Source organism: Sceloporus occidentalis, unplaced genomic scaffold (assembly GCF_023333645.1).
Source record: "Sceloporus occidentalis isolate IW3139 unplaced genomic scaffold, rSceOcc1.0.p SCAF_221, whole genome shotgun sequence".
In the NCBI taxonomy this organism is placed as follows: Eukaryota; Metazoa; Chordata; class Lepidosauria; order Squamata; family Phrynosomatidae; genus Sceloporus; species Sceloporus occidentalis.
The window spans coordinates 1044786-1064499 of record NW_028317201.1 but is presented as its reverse complement, the minus strand read 5'-3'; the positions used below and the strand labels follow the sequence as shown (position 1 = coordinate 1064499).

Sequence of the window (19714 nt, the reverse complement as noted above, 5' to 3'; positions counted from 1 at the left end):
AGTGAATAAACCTCAAAGGGTTTGCAACACATTTTTGGAATGTCTCGTTCCTCCTGAAGAGCGCCGACGTCGATCCAGATTTCAACGTGAATTACTAACTAAATGACTCATCGGAGCGGTGAATAAACGAATCGTCCGACGCGCGTGGAATGGGCCGACGCAACCCAAGCGCAGCCAACGCGTCCAATACGTCTTCTTAGCGACAACCGCAGCCGACTCTACAGCATAATCGCTTGCAGAACCCAACGCGTCTAAAAGGATCCGGGGCCGGGCCGATGACGACGAGCCGGCCCTGCCACTTTAAGGCCAGCAGCCGTCTGACGGGGTTAGCGTGGCCGACGGCTTGATATGCGCGGCAGCATTCTAGGTTTTCAATCTCTACTAGAGCTCACAAGGGCAGGACCCTCTTCTCCTTTTGTACCGGTTTGTTACTCTGCGTGATTTTAATTTACTCCTCTGTAACGGTGCTACGGTATCTGCTGGCGCTATATAAAGCATTCGCCCGGTGTGGCATGACGTTGTACAGCGTTAATTAATGAACGTAGCTTCTTATAAAGACATAGCGGGTGGTGAAGCGGTACTTCGTTCCAAGAGATATATCATTATTATTATAAATAAAAAGTATTTTCAGCACCGGGGAGGAATTATTCTGAAAGGCCGGGAAATTCTGTTTCCTATAAACACGAGTAACGAGCCGCGATGTATTTGTGGCATAATACCGTTTGTAGCATGTTGAGCAAACGTGCCGCCCGTAAGCGGTGTCCTCCGTGTAACCGTTTCATCATATTGCCAGATTGCCACTCCGTGCATAAAACGCGTCGGGGGTTTGGATTCCAAAGGCAGGGCGAAGTCACTAGAACATCACTGCTGTAACAATACGTAAGAGGGCCGGGCTGGGGAGAACGAGGCGGCCCCTGGCACGTTAATTATCAAAATGACCCAATGACTTAACTAGCCGGCGGCTGATCTGCCTCTGCAGAAGCTCATCGGGTGAGCTGTCGGCCGGCAGCCTACTGCGTGCCAGATGGCCAGCACGTAAGCCAAGACGACTAGCCTCGACACTGAGTTTATTGTAGACGCGGTTCGTTAACACGAGAGAGGTTGGCCATCGGGTGGCCGGGAGGGCCGATAGTACTGCAGATGAGAACAGGCAGCGTGCGGCCGCCAGCTAGATCCGTGCAGTCGCTGGCCTTAAAGGGCCAGCACCACCTATTCACCCGTAGTCCGCCCTCTGTGTAAAGCGCGCGATGAATCATAACAGTGATCTGTAACCAACACTTAAATCTCTACCAACAGTCCCGCACAAAGTACACATTCCTGATGTTTATCCTTCTTTTCCTCCTTTCAGAGAAAAGAAAAACACTCAGTTTCCTGCTTCGGGAATTTTATCTTTCTCTCTCTATATAAATTGTAACAAAATAATCAAAAAACACAATAAATTAAAAAAATCCAGACTGATCCTGCTGAGGATTAGAGGATTCTGTTGGTTGCTATGGTAATAAGACCACACTTTGCCTCGGCATCACTTTTTACCCGTAACGTCAGAGCGCGTGTACATGTAGAATGAGACATAGGAAGTTATACAGAATAATTCTGGCCCAAAGTGGGGAAAAAAGAGCAGTCACCATGGCAACCAATGGTACACATCTGTTGATTGGCCAATTTGCACTAGATTTGCTTTCTAATTAACCCTTCGGTAGTTGTGGGCTTAAGGTTGGGGTTTTGTGGGTGCCACAATTGGCATTTGCCACCTGCTTCGGTGGCCAACAAGCTCAGAATGATCAGCAATCCCCTCACTCTATTAATCTCTACCACCAATGCTGAACAGCAGTTCCACTTATCCACCACCCTCTCTGTATAGATAATACATACAATAATCGCAAAGAGCAGGTACAAACACGCAACACGGGAGACGACGTACACAACAGCAAGACACAGCTACACATAATGACAAAACGTCAGGAATTTAAACACAAAAAGGGTTGAAGTAGTGATTGCCTCAATGAGGAGGAAATACACCAAATATATTAATGGTCCCAACAGAAGATCATACAGACTCAGGTAGGTCGTACTCACCTCATGAGCTGCTCTCCTCTCTGTGGCCCTTGTGGGGCCGGACTGAGATTGCTTGGCCGTGTTGTAAGCCAACGCTGACATTAAGGTGGAGGAGGAGGAGAGGGGAAGGTAACCAGTCCAGTTCTGCTGGTTGCTAATCCTGCCTCCGGGACCTGTCAGACTCTAAAGGCTGCGGACTACAAATCCCATCATGCAACTGCAGTTATGAAGAACATCTGCTTATGTTTGGAAAATGGGTCTATAGGTGCATCGCCTCGCCCCAATACATATAGGAGAGTAAGAGGGGGGAGTTGTTAAGGTCCTATCTCGGGACACTATGGACATGTAAGCTCGTGACAAGTAAAGTCCATTACAGTTTTCTTAACCTCTGGCAAATTGTTTTTTTTTCACCCCAGGCTACACCAAATCCCCGAAAACCCAAAGGCTACACAGAGAATGCGTGACAATCGCCTCTTATGCTGCTCTGGTTTGAAATGTATAAGAGTCCTTTGTCATTTTTACCTGTCATTCCACATCCAACCACCAGGGGTCTTCTTGAATGGCTAGCACTTACACCCTGGCTGGGTCCTTTCTATAATCTTTCTAGTGTTAATTGGAAAATGCATGTCGGACACGAACGCTCTGCCAAATGTGTTGGCCCTGGGGGGTAAGTAAAGAGCCCCCCTCTGCCCTTCACCGAGAACGTTAAACTCATGACAAATATATGAAAGTACTCCATGACGTGGGTTCCTACACACCACGGCCCGCCGGATAAAGACGCTCGCCGGAGCAACACGGGGTTGTGAACTACTAATAAATAGTTAACAATTTGCCATGTCATGCGTAGACCGGCGCTCCTGAACATATAGAACGGGGAACACCCAGATTAATGTATTTTGGGCAACACTTAGAGCCGAGGGAATCGGAATCTGCGTCACAGACGTACCCCGGGGCAGATGGCGTGTACAGTAAAAAAAAAAAAAAAAAAAAAAAAACTGCCTCTGTAAATCCGGCTACCGATCCCTGCGTTCCCCCGGTGTTGTGTGCCTCAGCTGAGTGACATTTGGCCCCTAACGGGTTAAAGGCCATGCATTATATATATATCCCGTACACGCACACCATGCGACCGAGCGTCTCTTCCTCGTTGTAGCGGCAGCTTTCAGGCTGTTATATAAGTTAATGGCTGCATATTTGAGCGCGTCACCCGCCGAGCCCCGTGGAATAAGATCACGTTCCCAGCCACTCCTGACATTAAAGGTCGCAGGAAGAAGCTGCGCGGCTGCCCAAAACCTTAGAAAACCACGAAAAGAATAACCAAGTCCCAGCAAGACCCAGCCGGAGCGGGAGAGACACCCCTTCCATACGTTAGATCCAAGTCACTGAGACAGCACTGGAGCCAACTGGCAGGGGTCCCCAACCACCGGGCCGTGGAGCAGTACCGGTCCATGGCCTATAAGCAACCGGGCTGCACGGCCCACATTGCCGTGACGGAGCACAGTGGCACAACCACGGGCGGGGGGGGCAGTTACCCCCCAGGCCGCCCTGAATCTTAACAAAACGGCCATTGCAGCTGCAAATTTTAAAGCGCCCCTAAGTCTGCCTCCGCCGGCCAATTTTAAAGCGGCAGGTGTGCCTGCACCAATGCAGCCCGGTGCCTCAGTGAGGCTCTTCGTGCCGCCCCTTTGAAGACGCGATGTGCCGCTCAAGGGGGGGGGCTCACACGGAACAGCTCATGACAGCTGGAAGAACATGTCGGAGGAGAGCAGTCTGCAGGTGTGAGTGTTAGGGTGTTGGTGTGGCAGAGCCTGTCCTGGTGTGTATTTGGTCATCTGTTTCCTGGCACTTAATTTTTACTTATCCAGAGATAAAGTAAAGGTTTTGTGTGATTTACTCTGTTTCAATCTGCATATTTTATTAAAAAGGATTAGTGGCAGTAAATTGTGGCTTCAGGCGTCCCGTTTATGCGGTTCTGCAAGGGAAGGCTGGGTCTTCAATAAAGTTTTCCACATTGTGTTTTGTTTGTTTGCCGGCAGCTGGAGAAGCAGCAGCTTTACATACAAGATTTATATTTAAACACAGCCTGGAGTGCTGTCCAGTATTATTAACCCCTTCGCGACCTTTGCCGGTTCAGGACCGTCATGACATGAAGGTCGCTAAATGACCTTTGACGGTCCTGAACCGTCATAAAATAAAATAAGCTTAGAAAGTGATCAACGATCACTTTCTTCGCTTAAACGGCGTTACTGTAATGCCTCGATGTCGAGGCATTCAGTAACGCCGAGATCGGCATCGGGGGCCATGTCTGGCCCCTCCCCGGGGCGTCAACAGCCGCCATACATTGTATGGCGGCGGACGCCCGTTTTAAAAGCGTTTAGGAGGCGATCGACGATCGCCTCCTAAACTTAAATGGTGTCGCTGGAATGCCTCAATCAGGAGGCATCCAGCGACACCAAACACTTACCTCTGGGTGGGCTGTGACCGCTCCGGAGAGCGGTCACAGCCGCCGCTGCCGGTGATCTTCGCCATCAAGCAAGATGGCGGCGGTCCGGGAAAATAAACAATAAAGATGATAGAGTTAGCTAGACGGTCTCCAGACCCTCTAGAGAACTCTGGCTCCACTTGCAGGTTGAATACAGGTACTGCATTCAACCATGCAAGTCAATGGAGCCCAGCTTTCTAATCACTATGTGATTAGTAAAATATTAAAAAAAAAATAAAAAAAATGTGCTAACATTTAAAAATAATTATGCAGTGATGTCACTAGATGAACCATCCAGTACATTGCAAAATGTGTAAAAAAAATATAAAAAAGTATTAAAAAGATAAAATAAAATAAAAAAATAAGGTTTATTATTTTGAGCAAGTGCTAAAATTTCTCAAAAATCTCAACAAAGAGTTAAAATAAAAGCACTTCAAATACCCAAGGGGTGTCTAATATATAAAAAAATGGCTGATGGGGTAAATTGGAGTGGCCAAGCTCAAAGATAGGGCATAGGTCCAGACTGACCAAAACGGAGAAAAAAAGCGCACTTCCCAAATGTGGCATTTTAAATCTCAAACAACCCGACAAACCCATGCATGTCGGGTATCACTGCACTCAGGAGATGTTCCTGAACACATATTGGGGGGTTGTTTGACAGTGGCATATACCAGAACCTGTATATCTATAACTAAAGTACAATTTGTGTGGAAAAAAAATAAAAAAAAAATACTATTACAAAGTTTGACAAAGTGTAGTTCTATAATTGGTGCATGGAAAGGGTTAAAATAACAGCATTTGGAATACCCTGGGGTGTCTAGTTTTCAAAAATATATGGTTTAAATGGGTTAAATTGAGTTAACCCGCTTCAAAGATATTCCAAAGAGGAGATGGAGGCAGAATGACCAGATTTGTTAAAAAAGATTTGGAAATCATAAAACGCTGCTTGTACTTATTGCCCTATAACTTACAAAAAACAGCAAAAAAACATAAAAACATTGGGTATCTCTAAACTCAGGACAAGTAGTAGAATCTATTTAGCTAGTTTTTTTACTTGCTTTTTTAGGTGAGTAAAAGATTTTTCAAATAAAAGTCATAAAATGTGTTTTTTTTCAATTTTTCACCATGTTTTTTTTATTTTTTTTATAGTAAATAAGATGATACGATCAAAATAATGGTATCTGAAGAAAGCCCATCTTGTCCTGAAAAAAACAATATATAACTTATGTGGGTTCACTAAATGGGTGAGGAGAAAATTACAGCTGAACACAAGCACCACAAAAGTGTCAAAACAGCTGCGGTCCCACAGGGTACAAAACGAAAACTGAGCCTGGTCCTTAAGGGGTTAATAATAATATATTAATATTAATAATAATAATAGAAGTAAAATGCACAATAAATGTAATGCACTTGACTCAAACCCAAAACACCCCTGATCGATTATATGACAAAACGCAGCATGACGTGCAATTCATTTTATTACAAAAAAAGTGAAAATCAATTAATTGCACAGAATCCGTTTACAGAACATACGTAATTAATCTATATTTTTAGGCTACCGTTCCACCAAGACAATTTATTAAAAATGCAAAATGGGTATTTTGGATAGGCGGTTTTCCAGACCCCAAAAAATACTCATACAGCAAAATCCGACGGGATTTACATTATTTTTTTTCAAGTATATTCGCTTAATAATATTCAATCGACATCTACATACGGTCATCCCCCACGATCACGAATCAGCAGGACAAGGAGTCCGCAAAGTTTGTTGATTGCTTTAAATTTACTTCCGTGAAAAAAGAAAATTAAAAAAAAACCCACACATTTTTGGAATTTTTTGTAAAAAGTGAAAACTGTAAAATCCGCAGGTTTCTCCAGAGCTGTTTGAGGACACGTTAGCCAATCGCTAAACACAGAGTGGTTTCTGTTTTTTTTGTCGTTCTACCTCGAAGAAAAACTTTCGTGGGAGACATTTATACCTTCTGGGCATTTAAATACAAATATTTTTGTTGAGTGAGTGGAATTCCCTTGTTTTTTTGCTCTTGACAAAGTCACAGAGATAGATTAAGCCTCTGTTAAAAAAAAAAAATTCTATTTGATTTCTACATTTTCTGGTAATTCCACTATATATATTTTATAGACATAACTCTTTAATTATCTCAATTTCACTAAAAACGCTGTACGCAGAATAAGTAGGACCTGCTCAGCTCCAACCGGTGCCTGGAACATACTCCGGCATCTGCCTTCCTCCCCAAATACACGGACGGGTTATACGTCTTCACCCTCCCCACTCCCCAAAAAAACTGTTGCACAAATGCTAAAACGGTGAAACTAAGTGACCTACAGACCTCCCTCTATGTCCGTGCCCCCCCCCCCCCCGAGACACAGTGCTAAACGGAAGATGGCGACGCAGAGAGGGTATTATATTACTCCATTCAAAAGCCCAAAAGATCAATCACATTTAGAGTAAAAAAAAAAAAAAATTCCTGAAAATGATCTGACGCTGATCATGTACGGTGTGTCCGATTTCGTTACTTCTAGAATCCGTTGAATTTAAAGTTTCATTTTCTTCTGGTTTTTTTTGTTTTTTTTGTCCCAAGGGCGTAGCATTTGCCGGTTATGCAACGCATGCGAGAAATATTAGATATCCCGGGATACACAGCGGCCCCGCTCCCGGATCGAATAATTGCATTATCTTTTGTGTATCACACACACACACACACACATATAGGCCAGGGGTGTCCAACCTGCGGCCCTCCAGCTGCTGCAGGACTACATCTCCCATCCTCCTCTGCCAGGTCCTTAGCTGAAAGAGCATTATGGGAGATTTAGTCCTGCAGCAGCTGGAGGGCCACAGGTTGGACACCCCTGATTTAGGCTGAGCTTTATGTGCTAATGATTAGCGGGGGAGAAAAAAAAAAAAAGTTATTTTACCGACGGACCCACCTTACGATTGTACTGCATTCTTCCACAAAAAGCATTTAACATGAAATGACTGCATTACTGAGTCTTTCTAAGCAAACTTCCCTCATTGCCCTAGTTTTTCTATTGCATACAGCAGATTATCCACCTTCTCAAGACCAGGAGATCTCAAAAGGATTTCCGATCGGCAAAGACAAGTTGTTTATGGACAGCACCTGAAAGACAGAAAACAAACGCTATAAACGACAGAGAACGAGGGAGGAAATCTTCAGAAGCCTTTAAAAGAATTCTGCAGAGTAGGTGGAACAGCACCGTTAATCACTGCATGTCTATACCGGCCTCAAAAAGCGCTCGGGATAATCGTGGTCGTTTTTTTTTTGCTAACTGAGGGTGCAAGGATAAGACATCATGCGCTACTTCGGTAGCAGGCCAGCCCAGGGCCACCATGAACGTTGAGCCATTGAGTCTTTGGGACTCTGGACCTGGTTGTTGAAGGATCCTCTGGGGATGCTTGGCCAGGAGGAGATGCAGCAGAAACCAAAGAGAACAGTCTGAGAAAGAAAGCTGGTTCATTTACCCCTTTGGGCACATCGTAATTACCTTGGTCTCCATGTTGTATTCAAAGTTTTCACTGGCTACTCCATTCACCACCACTTTGCGTGGTGGAGCAGGTACTCCGTAGACCGCCACTGTCCCCAGCTTCAGGGCGTCTGCCTGGCTGTTCAGCCGTATCACCTCGCTCAGGACGACGTTCTGCAGAAAATAAAGGTTCTCATTTTAGCCAAACAATGGTTAAATCCCCCCCTTCATTTTCATTCTCGCTCAAAAATGACAAGAACCAGCAATGTATAGCTTTATTCCATGGTGGACACGCCGAAAACGTACATTCGTGGCCAAGAAGATAATCTGGGTGTAGTCTCCCCTCTCAAATGTTCCTAAACTGTCACCGTCATCCCAGAAGAGTTCTCCACGGGCAAATCCCTCGACCGTCAAAGCCACCACCAGGGTCAGGTCACTTTTGCGCGTCCCCTCCGTGGTCATAAGAGGCGTCTGAGGAGAAAGCAGAATTAACCAAAAAACACAGTTTTATAAGAAAAATAGACTGGACTATACCCACCGTACGATACCATTACATGGACATATCAATGGCCTCACAGCATGACCTCCTCTCGTAGAGGACGGGGACTCTTGAATTAAACAGTCTGGACCCCAACATTATATTTTTTGTTTTTAAAGCATTCATGTGATTGGCTGCTGCTATTCCCATTGGTTTCAATAAGGGATCAATTTGCAATAACTACAAAAAGGGTGGGTTCTACTGAGCATGTGCAAGAAGTGTACTGACGTATGCTCGCGGCTTTCAGTAGAGGCAGCCGGGGAGGAGTTACATGAGACAAACCTAAATGTGTCAACGCCAATAACTAAAAAATTAAATAAAATATTGTCTGGCATTTATTTATAATATTGTAATATTTACCCCTCTAGGGGGGAAAAAATAGTTCTCAAAACAAAGCATCACTAAAAAGGGTTAATCTATTAATCTTGTGTTTAAACATATTCTAAATCTGGAAGGGACGGCAGAATTCACCTCTCCAGCGTCTTACCTGCACAGGTAAAATGTGGCCCCCTCGAACGTGGATATTTATGTCGCCAAGAGGAGCCGGAAGGACGATCCACTGACCCTTACTCTGAATCCCTTTCCCCTACAAGACCGGAATACAAAGTCACACAGTACACGATATACGATTCATTATATTAAATTATTCTATATATTTCTTTGGTAACTTCTCAGAAAAGGAATAAACTTACCGACCCCGGAGCATACCAGGTCCCTGCAGGAAAATATCCATTCACTTCGGTCTTTCCCTGCTCCAGAACAGGGGTAATGAGCAGAGCCTCACCCCACAGGAACTGGCGATCGATCGTCCACGTATTTGGGTCAGAAGGGAACCTGATTACACGAAGCAGAAACAGAGAGACAGACATACAGACGTTATCCGTATCGCTCAGCTAACACGATTGGGTTTCTCTTTGGCCACCACCGGGTCAGGGACTTACTCTATGAAAAGCGCTCGAGCTACAGTCTCGCCGTTGGCGTGAGCCTTGTGGAAGAGCGTATAGAGATACGGAAGCAAGGTGTATCTCACATACAGGGCTTTCCTTATGGCGTTCTGCGCTTGTTCGCTGAAAACGTATGGTTCCTGCGACTAAGAACACAAGGCATACAGAGTTATTAGCAGGAACGGTCAGGCGATTATGGATGCCGGTGCCAAGGAGGTCCGCAAACGGGACACGTTGGAGGTGGACAACCTTAACGTTTTCTGTCGCTGATAGGCGTTGATGTTTTGAGGTTCATTAGAACTTTAGCACATCTTTGGTAAGGCCAAGCCTAGCCAATGCACAAATTCTCCAAAACCTTTTTGCCATCTTTGAGCTTCTAGAAGGCAACACGTCGGCCATATTCTTTTTACATCATGTAGCTTAATCTATTCTTTCCACAAGCTCATACATGCTTAAGAGCGTACGTAACGGAAACAAAGGACGGCTACAAACTCTCTCTTTAGTGGAACAATATTTACATTTTCTCCTTCACCAAGAACGAGCCGTTAACTGATGAGTTTACACAGAGATGAATACCCAGAATTCCAGGTAAAACAAACAGACGTAGAACACAAAGAGATCGCCCGATTAGTTACCTTTGCATCGCGGGTGTTATGGTTTCTCATAAACGGGTAAAAGGCTCCCAGTTGACTCCAACGCACGCAGAGTTCCTCCGTGGTATTCCCCACAAATCCACAGATGTCCGCTCCCACTAAGGGCACTCCGTACATGTTAAAGAGGAGTATGGCTAGAATAGGAAAAGTCCGGCGTGTATGCTCAATACGAGGTTGCCACATGCATTGAGAGGTTGCTCATACACGGGGTTAGTTACCTACCAGGTACAGAGTGATAGAGCTGGTCCCACGTACTCTCCACATCTCCAGTCCAATGCCCCGCGTAACGGCCGTGGCTGGCAAACGTAGAGCGCGAGATGATGAAAGGACGTCTCTTCCGGACCTTTACCAAGGCGCTGCAACGAAGCACAGATGTCCTTTCTATAAAGAGTTTGAGACATCTACATACAACGTACAGAATCAATTCATCCACACGAGACGGAAGATAAGTCACAACCCTTTATTATTATATTACGTCACGAGCTCGAGAAGTTGAATCACATTTTAGATTTATTTTACTAATTAACTTAACACACAGTAGAGACCGGTTTAGGTTTGGTGGGGCAGAATGGTTTAAAAACGTATTCACCCAACTATCGATAACTAGTGAATTTCCATAGTGGTGGCCGACGTGGCCCAAGGCGACTGGCACGTTAAGGTGTTATTTCAGAGTATATGTCAGCAGATTCCAGGAACTCGGTTAAATATAACACTTTGAGATGTTATCACCTCATTTCTTACTGCCGCAGGGTACTTTACTAGTAAATCATGTTCCCAAGTAATGGTTATTAGGTGATGGGCAACGTTATTTGCAACTGGCTTACAATAAAAGTTTTTTTTCCTATATCGGAGCCATGATTTTTGTCCTCTGGCTTACGTACTAGTGGGATGCCATTGCCTCGGAGAGTCCATACAGGTTGTGGAGGTTGTAGTGAGAAGATACGTGCTGTTTGCTAGAGGCACAAATGGTTGCTGCATTTAGGGTCCCTCCAACGACCCCTGTAGGGGGGGGAAAAAGTCAACCAAGAAAAGAAGAAGGTCAGGCAAGAGATTCCTATAAAACCCAACGCAAAAAGTAGCGAGGGGAAAGAACATAATATAAGAAGATGCGGCCGAGTCACCGAATAGCGAGTTGGCTACTCTAATAAAAGGCTCACCAAGCTGAAGCAGAAGAAATTAGATCTGACTAGGCCAGAGACTTCCTAGGGCCGAAGAGCTTTAAAGAACTAGGCAGAGAAGTTTAAGAAACTTGAACATGCCACAAGTCATAAAGCGGTCATGCGTCTTAATCTTATACACAAACATTCCGGGCCACTTATGGTCATCTTAATTCTTCTTCAAAACCAAAAGCTGATGGGAACCCAACCTAGTCGCACAAAAATTAAAAAATCTGTTTATTTTCAGCTTACAGTATAAATAACAAACAGGCAGGATCCCGCGCAAGAAAACAACCAGGAGGTGCAAACAAAGTGTGCAAACAAAGCAGAAACTGACATTAAACGCATCTCCTTATGTTTTTCTCTCCCCAAATCAAACTCAGAAACAGAGCCGATTACTGGGTTACAGAAGAGAGACGCAAGCAGTTGATTCTAGGGCTTTTCTCGGGACACCCAATACCGGAGCTCTGATGGGAGATCGAATATTACCTGGAACATAAGGAGGATTCTCTAGGTCGTTTTTGGGACAGTCGTCAATGGAACCATGGACAAAGTTTGATGGTTCGTTCATATCCTGCGATACAAGAAAAGAAGTGACTAGCACTCTGTTGGGGCATAATGACCATAAAGAATACATTTTTAGTCCAACAGACTATGGAGACAGCAGGAACTAGGACCTTCATTGTGTTAATCCAGGTCTTCAAATTAATGGTAAGATCACAACTTTCCTCTACAAAAAAACCGTCCCGACCTTTAGATATGTTGCTAAAACACCACAAGGCTAAGAATTAAAGCTCACCGTACGGTTGGTTGGTGGTGGGGAGAATCAATGATGTGACGTTAGTTCCTGGTTCATATCTAGGCTTGGTTACCACTTTAAGGGGCTTTAACATAATTTAATGAAGAAGCCAATCCCCCATGACACGTTTATTTTCCGCATATAACATGGCGGTGTTATAGGTTTTATGCATTAAACTCCAAGTTGTAGCGGGTGGTGGAATATATTTAAATTGTCTCCTTCAGCTTGGATCATGAAGGGTCAACATAGATGAGCTTCTCCTGAATAAGCTCTTTATAACGTGCATTTAAATCAGTAAAAATTAAGGAAAATGGGTTAACCATGCATTATGCTGTCTTATCTCAACATCTGATATAGGAGAAAAGCATTTAATGCATTATTTGACACATTTTAACAAAAAGAAGGTGTTCACCCTACAGATTTTAATAACATGGGTGAGGTGACTTTCGAAAAAATCTCCCCATGTCAACTCCACACACTGGAGATAGCTCATGTAGCAAAGCGACGTTGGGGGCTCATATCTAAAATCTTGTGAACAGCATACCATGGGTTAAAAACATTTTGTAGGGGAGAAGAAGTTTCTGGCCCAGAGTAATTTTGACCGCCGTATATTTTGTTGGAGGCAGTTTGACAAATTTTTGTAAATCTGTGGGTGTTTAAAAAAATTATAGTTTGACATTTTTCTTTAAGATATTGTAGATTATAGTTAAAAATGTTGTAGATTCTTTCCCCGATGGCCTGTCAGTTTTAACTACGGTGCCTGAAGCACAAGTTATTGAAGTGGTTAAAGAGGTTGCTGATGAGAAAAAAAAACTAAAAAAAAAAAAAACTAGCTTTCATCGCAGAACGGTCAAAACCAAAGATGACCTTTACAAACCATTTCATAATTTGGTTAATCATCTGGGGGAATTAGGAAAACATAGCCATGTTCTCTTTAGATCAGATAATTCAGATCCTGGTTGGCCAGCTGATGGCATTAACCCCCAAAGCACGGGATACTCAGAATCATGGTTGGCCAGCTGATGTCTCCGCATGATGATACTTACTATCCACATTCCATCAAATGGCACCTGGTCATGGAAACGCTTTACCATGTCATACCACCACTCAAAGGTCTCGGGGTTTGTGAAGTCGGGGAACACAGCGAGGCCAGGCCAGACCTGAGACAATCGAGAGGAATCGGAATTTGTATTAGGGTTTCATCAGCATAAGACCATTTTAATAAATGAAATATAACATTTATTTGAAGTGGCGTTTCAAAAAGAAGACACAGGAGGGAATAGGGACTGGAGGAAAAAAATCTCACTTCAATTACTATGATTTTTCTGCATTTATTATGTGTCCCATACTTTACATTGTGGTGGCGTTTTGGGAAATCATGATGTGATAGAATTTTAAGAATATTTTAACTGGAAATGACTAAAGGAGTTGATGACTTTGTGAACTTTAGCTTTCAGTGCTCACCAGAAGAGCGATTGAAGAAAAAAGAAAATACAAAGTGATAAATAAAGGCATAAGAGATCTGGTTATATTACAGTGTTGTTCCACCGGAGTCATTACCTTCCCTACGAGGGGCTGTCCTGTCTCGTTCGTGATGAACACCCCCCTTTTGAGTCCATCGTCGTATGGAGGGTAAGTGCCGGGTGGGCTGGTGCTGCTGATGGCTGGATCCTGAAACATGGAGCCAGAGATGGTTCTTGTTCATTATAGTAAATAAACAACATCAAAAGAAACCCGTGGCCTAGAGGATCTCACATACGCCCCCCCCCCCCCAGTGATTCCAGAAGGTTATTTGCTATACACCCTTGAAGTCATCTATTTTCTGCACCATGGAAAGCTGGAGGTCCTGCTGTCCCTTGGTGGGCAGTGCAAATGAAAATATAATGTAAAGATAATTAGAGCTCATTGACATTAAATCCTAATCCTCAACCAAGTTTACGAGCTCATCAGCAACTTCCACCGAAATGGGAAGTAACCAACCAAGACTAATAAGCATTTGGTCATTTAAGCCAGAAAAACCCAAAAACTAAAACAAAACAAAAAAAAAATCTTCCTCACCACAATCATGACATATTTCATTCCTTGTTGGTGGAACTCGTTCACCATTTGTGGAAAATCCCCAAAGTTTTTTGGGTCGTATGTGAAATCTCGCGAACCATCCATGTAATCGATGTCGTTCCACTGAACTTCCTGGAGTTGAATAAACAGAGCGTACGATGAAATAGAGACAGATCTTTTGAAAGGCCCATACGGCAATGCCATCGGAAATGTTAATGAAGATAAGGAATAAAGATGGTGGAGATCTTTTTGAAGTATCTACTTTGTCCATCAGCCAGAGGTCCATAGAGCCAGAAACAAAGCTTACTGGCAACCGTTCTACTTTTGGCCCAAAAAAGACACAAATTCACATGTAGATAGAACTGGATTATGATGCGAGGAGAGGACCTCTTACCAGAGGAATCTTTGCGTCGGTCATGTTTTTTACCACTTCCCGAGTGATTTTTGAGGAGGAGTAACCCCAGCGGCAGAGGTGGAACCCAAGACCCCAGAACGGAGGCATGAAAGGGAACCCTACAATAGAAGGTTTTTTGACACTACTTACATCAAATTATTTAAAACTCAAAATTAATATATTTTTGGGATCTTGGCTACCATGTCAAGTACAAAAATACTGGTGCATGGCAAAAATGTCCTTACCAATGACGTCCTGATACTGTCTGATAACAGCTTTCGGTTCAGGCCCCAGGAACACATAAAAATCTAAAATCCCGCCTGTGGTTCTCCAGGTCACAGCCGGAGCCGCCTGCAGAAGGACATCTGGGGATAGAAAGCAAGCTTGTAGGTTCCTTCCATGGAAGCAAGTGGACGTGGCTCCAAATATCTCCACTTTTGGATCACGATCATATCAGGAGCCTTTGTGAAGGCGAATGGGCAGATTCACAGTGTCAGCTAGCTGATGGCCGGTCCCATCACATCGTCGGCCATTACGATGATACCCACCCATGGCATTGCTGTTGAGCAGGAAGACACCATGTGCTGAGCCATCTTTCTCCAAGGACATATAGAAAGGATGAGTCCCATAAAGGTTGGAATCTTTCTGAGAAAGCAAAAATCAGGGATGATCAGACGTATCCTAGGCAGCTGACCCTTCGCTTACCCATCAAGTATCTGAGAAGCCCCATTGTGTCATTCAGTTTATAGCCAAGCATTTATCGGACATCATGTTATTGTTAAACCATTATACTTTACATGAAGTTAGACACATTTGATAAGGAATGTAATCTTTGAGACACATAAAGCATTAAGTATGGCCTCATCCATTTCTAGATTGTAAGCTCCTTTGAGCAGGGCCCTCCTCACCTGTTGTCTCTGTTAGTCAATTTGTTATGTTAAATTCTACTTTTTATGTCCTGTCTACCCATTGTACAGCGCTATTTGATGGAGCTACATAAAACAATAAATAATAATAAGTTTATTACTGGACTATTAGAGTTCTTTTTAGATTACTGCTCCACCTAGTGGTGATTCAATAGAACATCAAGCAAAGTGTGAAACAAACAATAGAAACAATACAAATAAACAAACTTATATTAAATAAATAAGGTGGTAGGTAGCACTTCAAGATATTTTTACTCAGGTCACTCAAACAGTACGTATCAATTATATAAATGGTTGTCTACCCTTTGTCCTTATGGTCCCGGTAAAAAATAAAAAATAAAAAAAGGCAGGCCCATCATCAGCATTTTTAGGGATCACCAACTTTTTTTTAGTTTTTACAACTCTAAACAGAGAGTGTGTTAATGTCAAAAAAGCTCATCTTGCTGAATTAACTATGCATTATGAAACAATGAAAAGAGGAACTGGTTGGGTACTCCTCACCTAAATCTGAATCACAAGTTAGTGATTCGTTTATTGCGCCAACTCCACGGCTTACTAGCTATATATTTTCTAGATCTAAAGCTAGTGTTACTTGCACATAGTTGGTGGCAGTGGTGGGATATTTAAGAATATTAATATATTAAGATTTAGAACCCTTAAGAAGGTGAAATAAAAACTAAAAAAGACAATTGTCCATAAAGAATTGTTTCTGAGAAGTTTCAACGGTACTCTAATGCTGCATTGAGTTAGAAATGTGTTCAGAGCAGGTGAACAACTTTTCATTTTATTCGAACTAAAACCTGTAAAATGGTAGCAAACAAAAACTTTCCATAAACAACTTTGTTGGTTCACACAGGGTGAAATAAAAAAAACACATTAACCGGGTTTAATCTGATTAAAGTCTAACATTAACGGCCCTTAAAACATCAATCACTAAATAACTGTCTTAGTTGTCCTGTTGAAATTTTTTATCCCCCCCCCCCAAAAAAAACATTCCAGTTACAGTAACTCAAGATTTGGTATTAATGCAAACTTTGGCCCAACGCATTCTCATTTTGTACTCAACGATAGAAGATCTAGTAATCCAACCATGCACAAAGAAGGAAAGGGATTTTAAGGACACTATTCGGGACTCATTTTGGTTTGATTCCCCCCCCCCAATCGCCTCAGGAACTTCTGTGGAATAAATCGAAATGCTTTGGGGATTCGGAACTAGAACATGAAACCTCCGTCGGAGATCTTACACGCCATTAAAAGATCAGATGGTCTCCTTACCGTTGGAATTAGGTCTCTGTTCCAAAACGTGAGTCGCGTCCATCGGAGGTCGAGGTTGAGAGAAGTGAGGTGTTCACCGAGTCCATAGAGATACTGAGAGGGAAGGGACGTGGAGATCTGCAGGAACTGATCTGCGAAAAGCAGAGGGGCCACAGTGGTGTTGAGCCTGTAATCAGCAGTAGAGAAAGAAAATATATATAAAAATTAAATACGGCTTGGACTGCCCCTCTCAGATTTTACAGTTCTGTACATTAAATAAACCCGTTTTATGTCTCCTGAGAGCAGGAAGTCAAGATGGCTGCCCAGATACCTCGAGAGCAGCCAACATAACTTCCTGTTCTCAGGATCATCGTGATTATTCCTCTCGATCCTGCTTTAGGTGGAAGCGGACTGGCTCTGGCAGCCTTTATAAAGGAGGGTCGCAGAGCAAAGAGGTCTCTGCTTGGCAGATGTACAAATAATCCCATTTCTCTAAAACCATTAGAGCCATGCCTAGTCATCTCCAGTGCCGGGCCACCAAATAAGCGCACCGCACGTTATGTTTTCATACTTTCACAACACACACTGCTGGACCCAATCTGCTGCTGGACGTCTAGCACTGATGAGTATGTGGCCCTAACGGCCACTGGCCCACTGGGCATTAACCTGGTGTTTGGCACATTATATTTTATAGCCACACAGTATGCAGCTCGACAAACTGGTTTTCCAAACCGCGGAGAGATAAAGAACATCCACTGAATCATTCGTCCTTGATGAGTCACGTACAAAGTTCAGCCATTGTCTCAACCGACCTCGGACTTTCAAGGCCCGAAAGCTGATTCTAAACCGCATACTGTGAATGTGCCACCCCACTAAAGGGCTTCACAAATTCTCTTCCCTCCAAGACCAATTTGCGTTGTCAGAACACAAGCCGAACTCACAGAACTTGGCCGGTGCATTTCCTTTTGACGACGAGACCAAAGGGGTCAGCGCTGAACTGAATGTCATACTCTGTGGAGGGTGCTTTGCCGGTGACCTTCGGGGTGGGAATGGGAACCTCATAGCGTTTATTAGCTGGGTCCTTGATCTGTAATAAAGGCATGATGGTAATAATGTTACATGAAGTTACACATTATCGTAAAAGCTTTGACCACAGACACTTACGGTAAAGTGCAGGCGGGTTGAAGTCTCCAATAACACGTCCAACTGCAAGGTCATGATGTCATGAGGCATGAAGGTCCCCACAGAGCGGGTGAGGGTGGCACGGTACCCGTTCTCGGTATTTGTTAGGTTGACCAACTTGTAACTGGGGTAGGTAGGTGGGTAAAAACACCAGGGCTGCCCAATCTCAAGACCATTTGCTGTTGGAGAGTAGCAGCAGCCACGGGCCTCACATTGCTCCTTGCTCACCCCCTTCTCTGGAGCGCAGTCAAATCTACTGTCTGGTGCTGCATCGCACTGCATGGATTTTGCGTCTTCTGCATAAGATGGGGCCGCAGAACAAGCTGCACCCATCATGAGAAGAACATACACCCCCAAGACTGTATCCATAGACCTCAGCTTCATCCTTCCTCCAGAGTTTCCCTTCAGCATCTTTCCTTCTGCAAAATACACACATGGGTTAGGAAAGTACGAGTCTGTGAGGAGTTCAACGATTTGATGGCCAACATCGAGAACTTCTAAAGGTACCTACAAGATACGTACTAAGTGGTAAGTTTACCATCTACCTTGTTCTACAAAACAAGTAAGTTCTTACACTGACTGGTGTAATCAATAGAAGGTCTCAGTCTTAATCACCCAGAAGGACTTTCTGACTATTTAAAGGGACACTCCAGTCATCATATGCACTTTAATGCATTCAATAGCTAAATGGTCCTTTCAAATCTATGTGCATATACATTTGCCTCTTTGTAGGAGGGCTGTTGGGCCTCCCCTGCTGCCTACTCCCATGGCTTTGAGCAGCCAAAAATAAATGTCATTAAGACGGCAGTGGGATTTTTTTTTTAGTCCTTCCACTTCAAAAGTGGAAGGGACACAACGGATACCAAGTCCTCTGTCTTCATTTTCTGCATGTCTTCTACAATGGGACATGCAGCCCCTTCCTTCCCTTTCCAGACCCAAGGCTAAGGAGGACTGGATCTTCTAGGAGCTCCCCAAAGAAGAGACCTACTGAAGTCTTCAGAAAGGAGTGATGGCCAAAGGACGCGACCCACTCCTCTCTCCGAAACGAGTCATCGAAGACCCCACTCCACTGTGAAGTCAGTAGGGACTTCATTAGCATAAGCAGGACTTTATTTGCATTGCCATAAAGAATCAGCTCTGTGTGCCTCCAGAGATACAGATAATTATAAGGGGGCAATGGGAACCATTGAAACAAAAGAAACATTATTTTCTTTTGTGTACTCTCACATGGTTCATTTCCTGGGTATCACATGAAAACATATCATTTTGTTACATTAAATACATAGAATCAAGGGGACGACACACACACAAAATAATAAATAATACAAAATAATAAAGAAATAAAAAGGATTTCCGTAATCATTTCATGATATCAATAATACAGAGCTGGGTATATATGTTCCATGCGTCCCCTTTAAATAAAATAACATTTCTGATTATATATACTTGTTCTTCTGAAGCTTTTGTGCCCCCCCCCTTATTTTATTGCAAAGAAAAAAACACTTTTGAAGCAAATTTTTCAGATTCAGTCAATTGAAAATAATTTTTTATATGTAAAACTATTTGGGGTTCAAATGGATGAAAAAGAACTGCCCCTTAACCTTTTCAATTCCACAGGGGTAAAGTCTGACACTCCTATATGTCCTTAAAGGGTTATTTCAAATTCTGGTCACCTTAAGTACCTCCAATTTAAAGAATAATGCAATCCCACAATAGTCGGAGGATGGTACTTGACCCAAAAGCTAGCATTCTACTACAGTAGTCAGTGTTCTGA

The 19714-nt window shown here is 43.4% G+C and overlaps 1 protein-coding gene across 1 annotated transcript; it reads right to left on the bottom strand.

Moving 5' to 3' along the window:
• Positions 1 to 7608: 7608 nt before the first annotated feature.
• On the bottom strand, positions 7609 to 18273 carry LOC149277037 (lysosomal alpha-glucosidase-like). The gene is made up of 19 exons (XM_089503161.1): positions 17923 to 18273; positions 17700 to 17845; positions 16780 to 16945; positions 15127 to 15223; positions 14824 to 14943; positions 14579 to 14697; positions 14185 to 14316; positions 13687 to 13797; positions 13173 to 13286; positions 11817 to 11901; positions 11052 to 11169; positions 10393 to 10526; positions 10153 to 10304; positions 9515 to 9663; positions 9266 to 9407; positions 9061 to 9159; positions 8342 to 8506; positions 8057 to 8209; positions 7609 to 7671 (listed from the first exon to the last, which is right to left on the bottom strand). Exons 1-19 carry the CDS (start codon positions 18271 to 18273, stop codon positions 7609 to 7611), a joined length of 2616 nt encoding a protein of 871 aa, XP_089359287.1.
• Positions 18274 to 19714: the final 1441 nt, after the last annotated feature.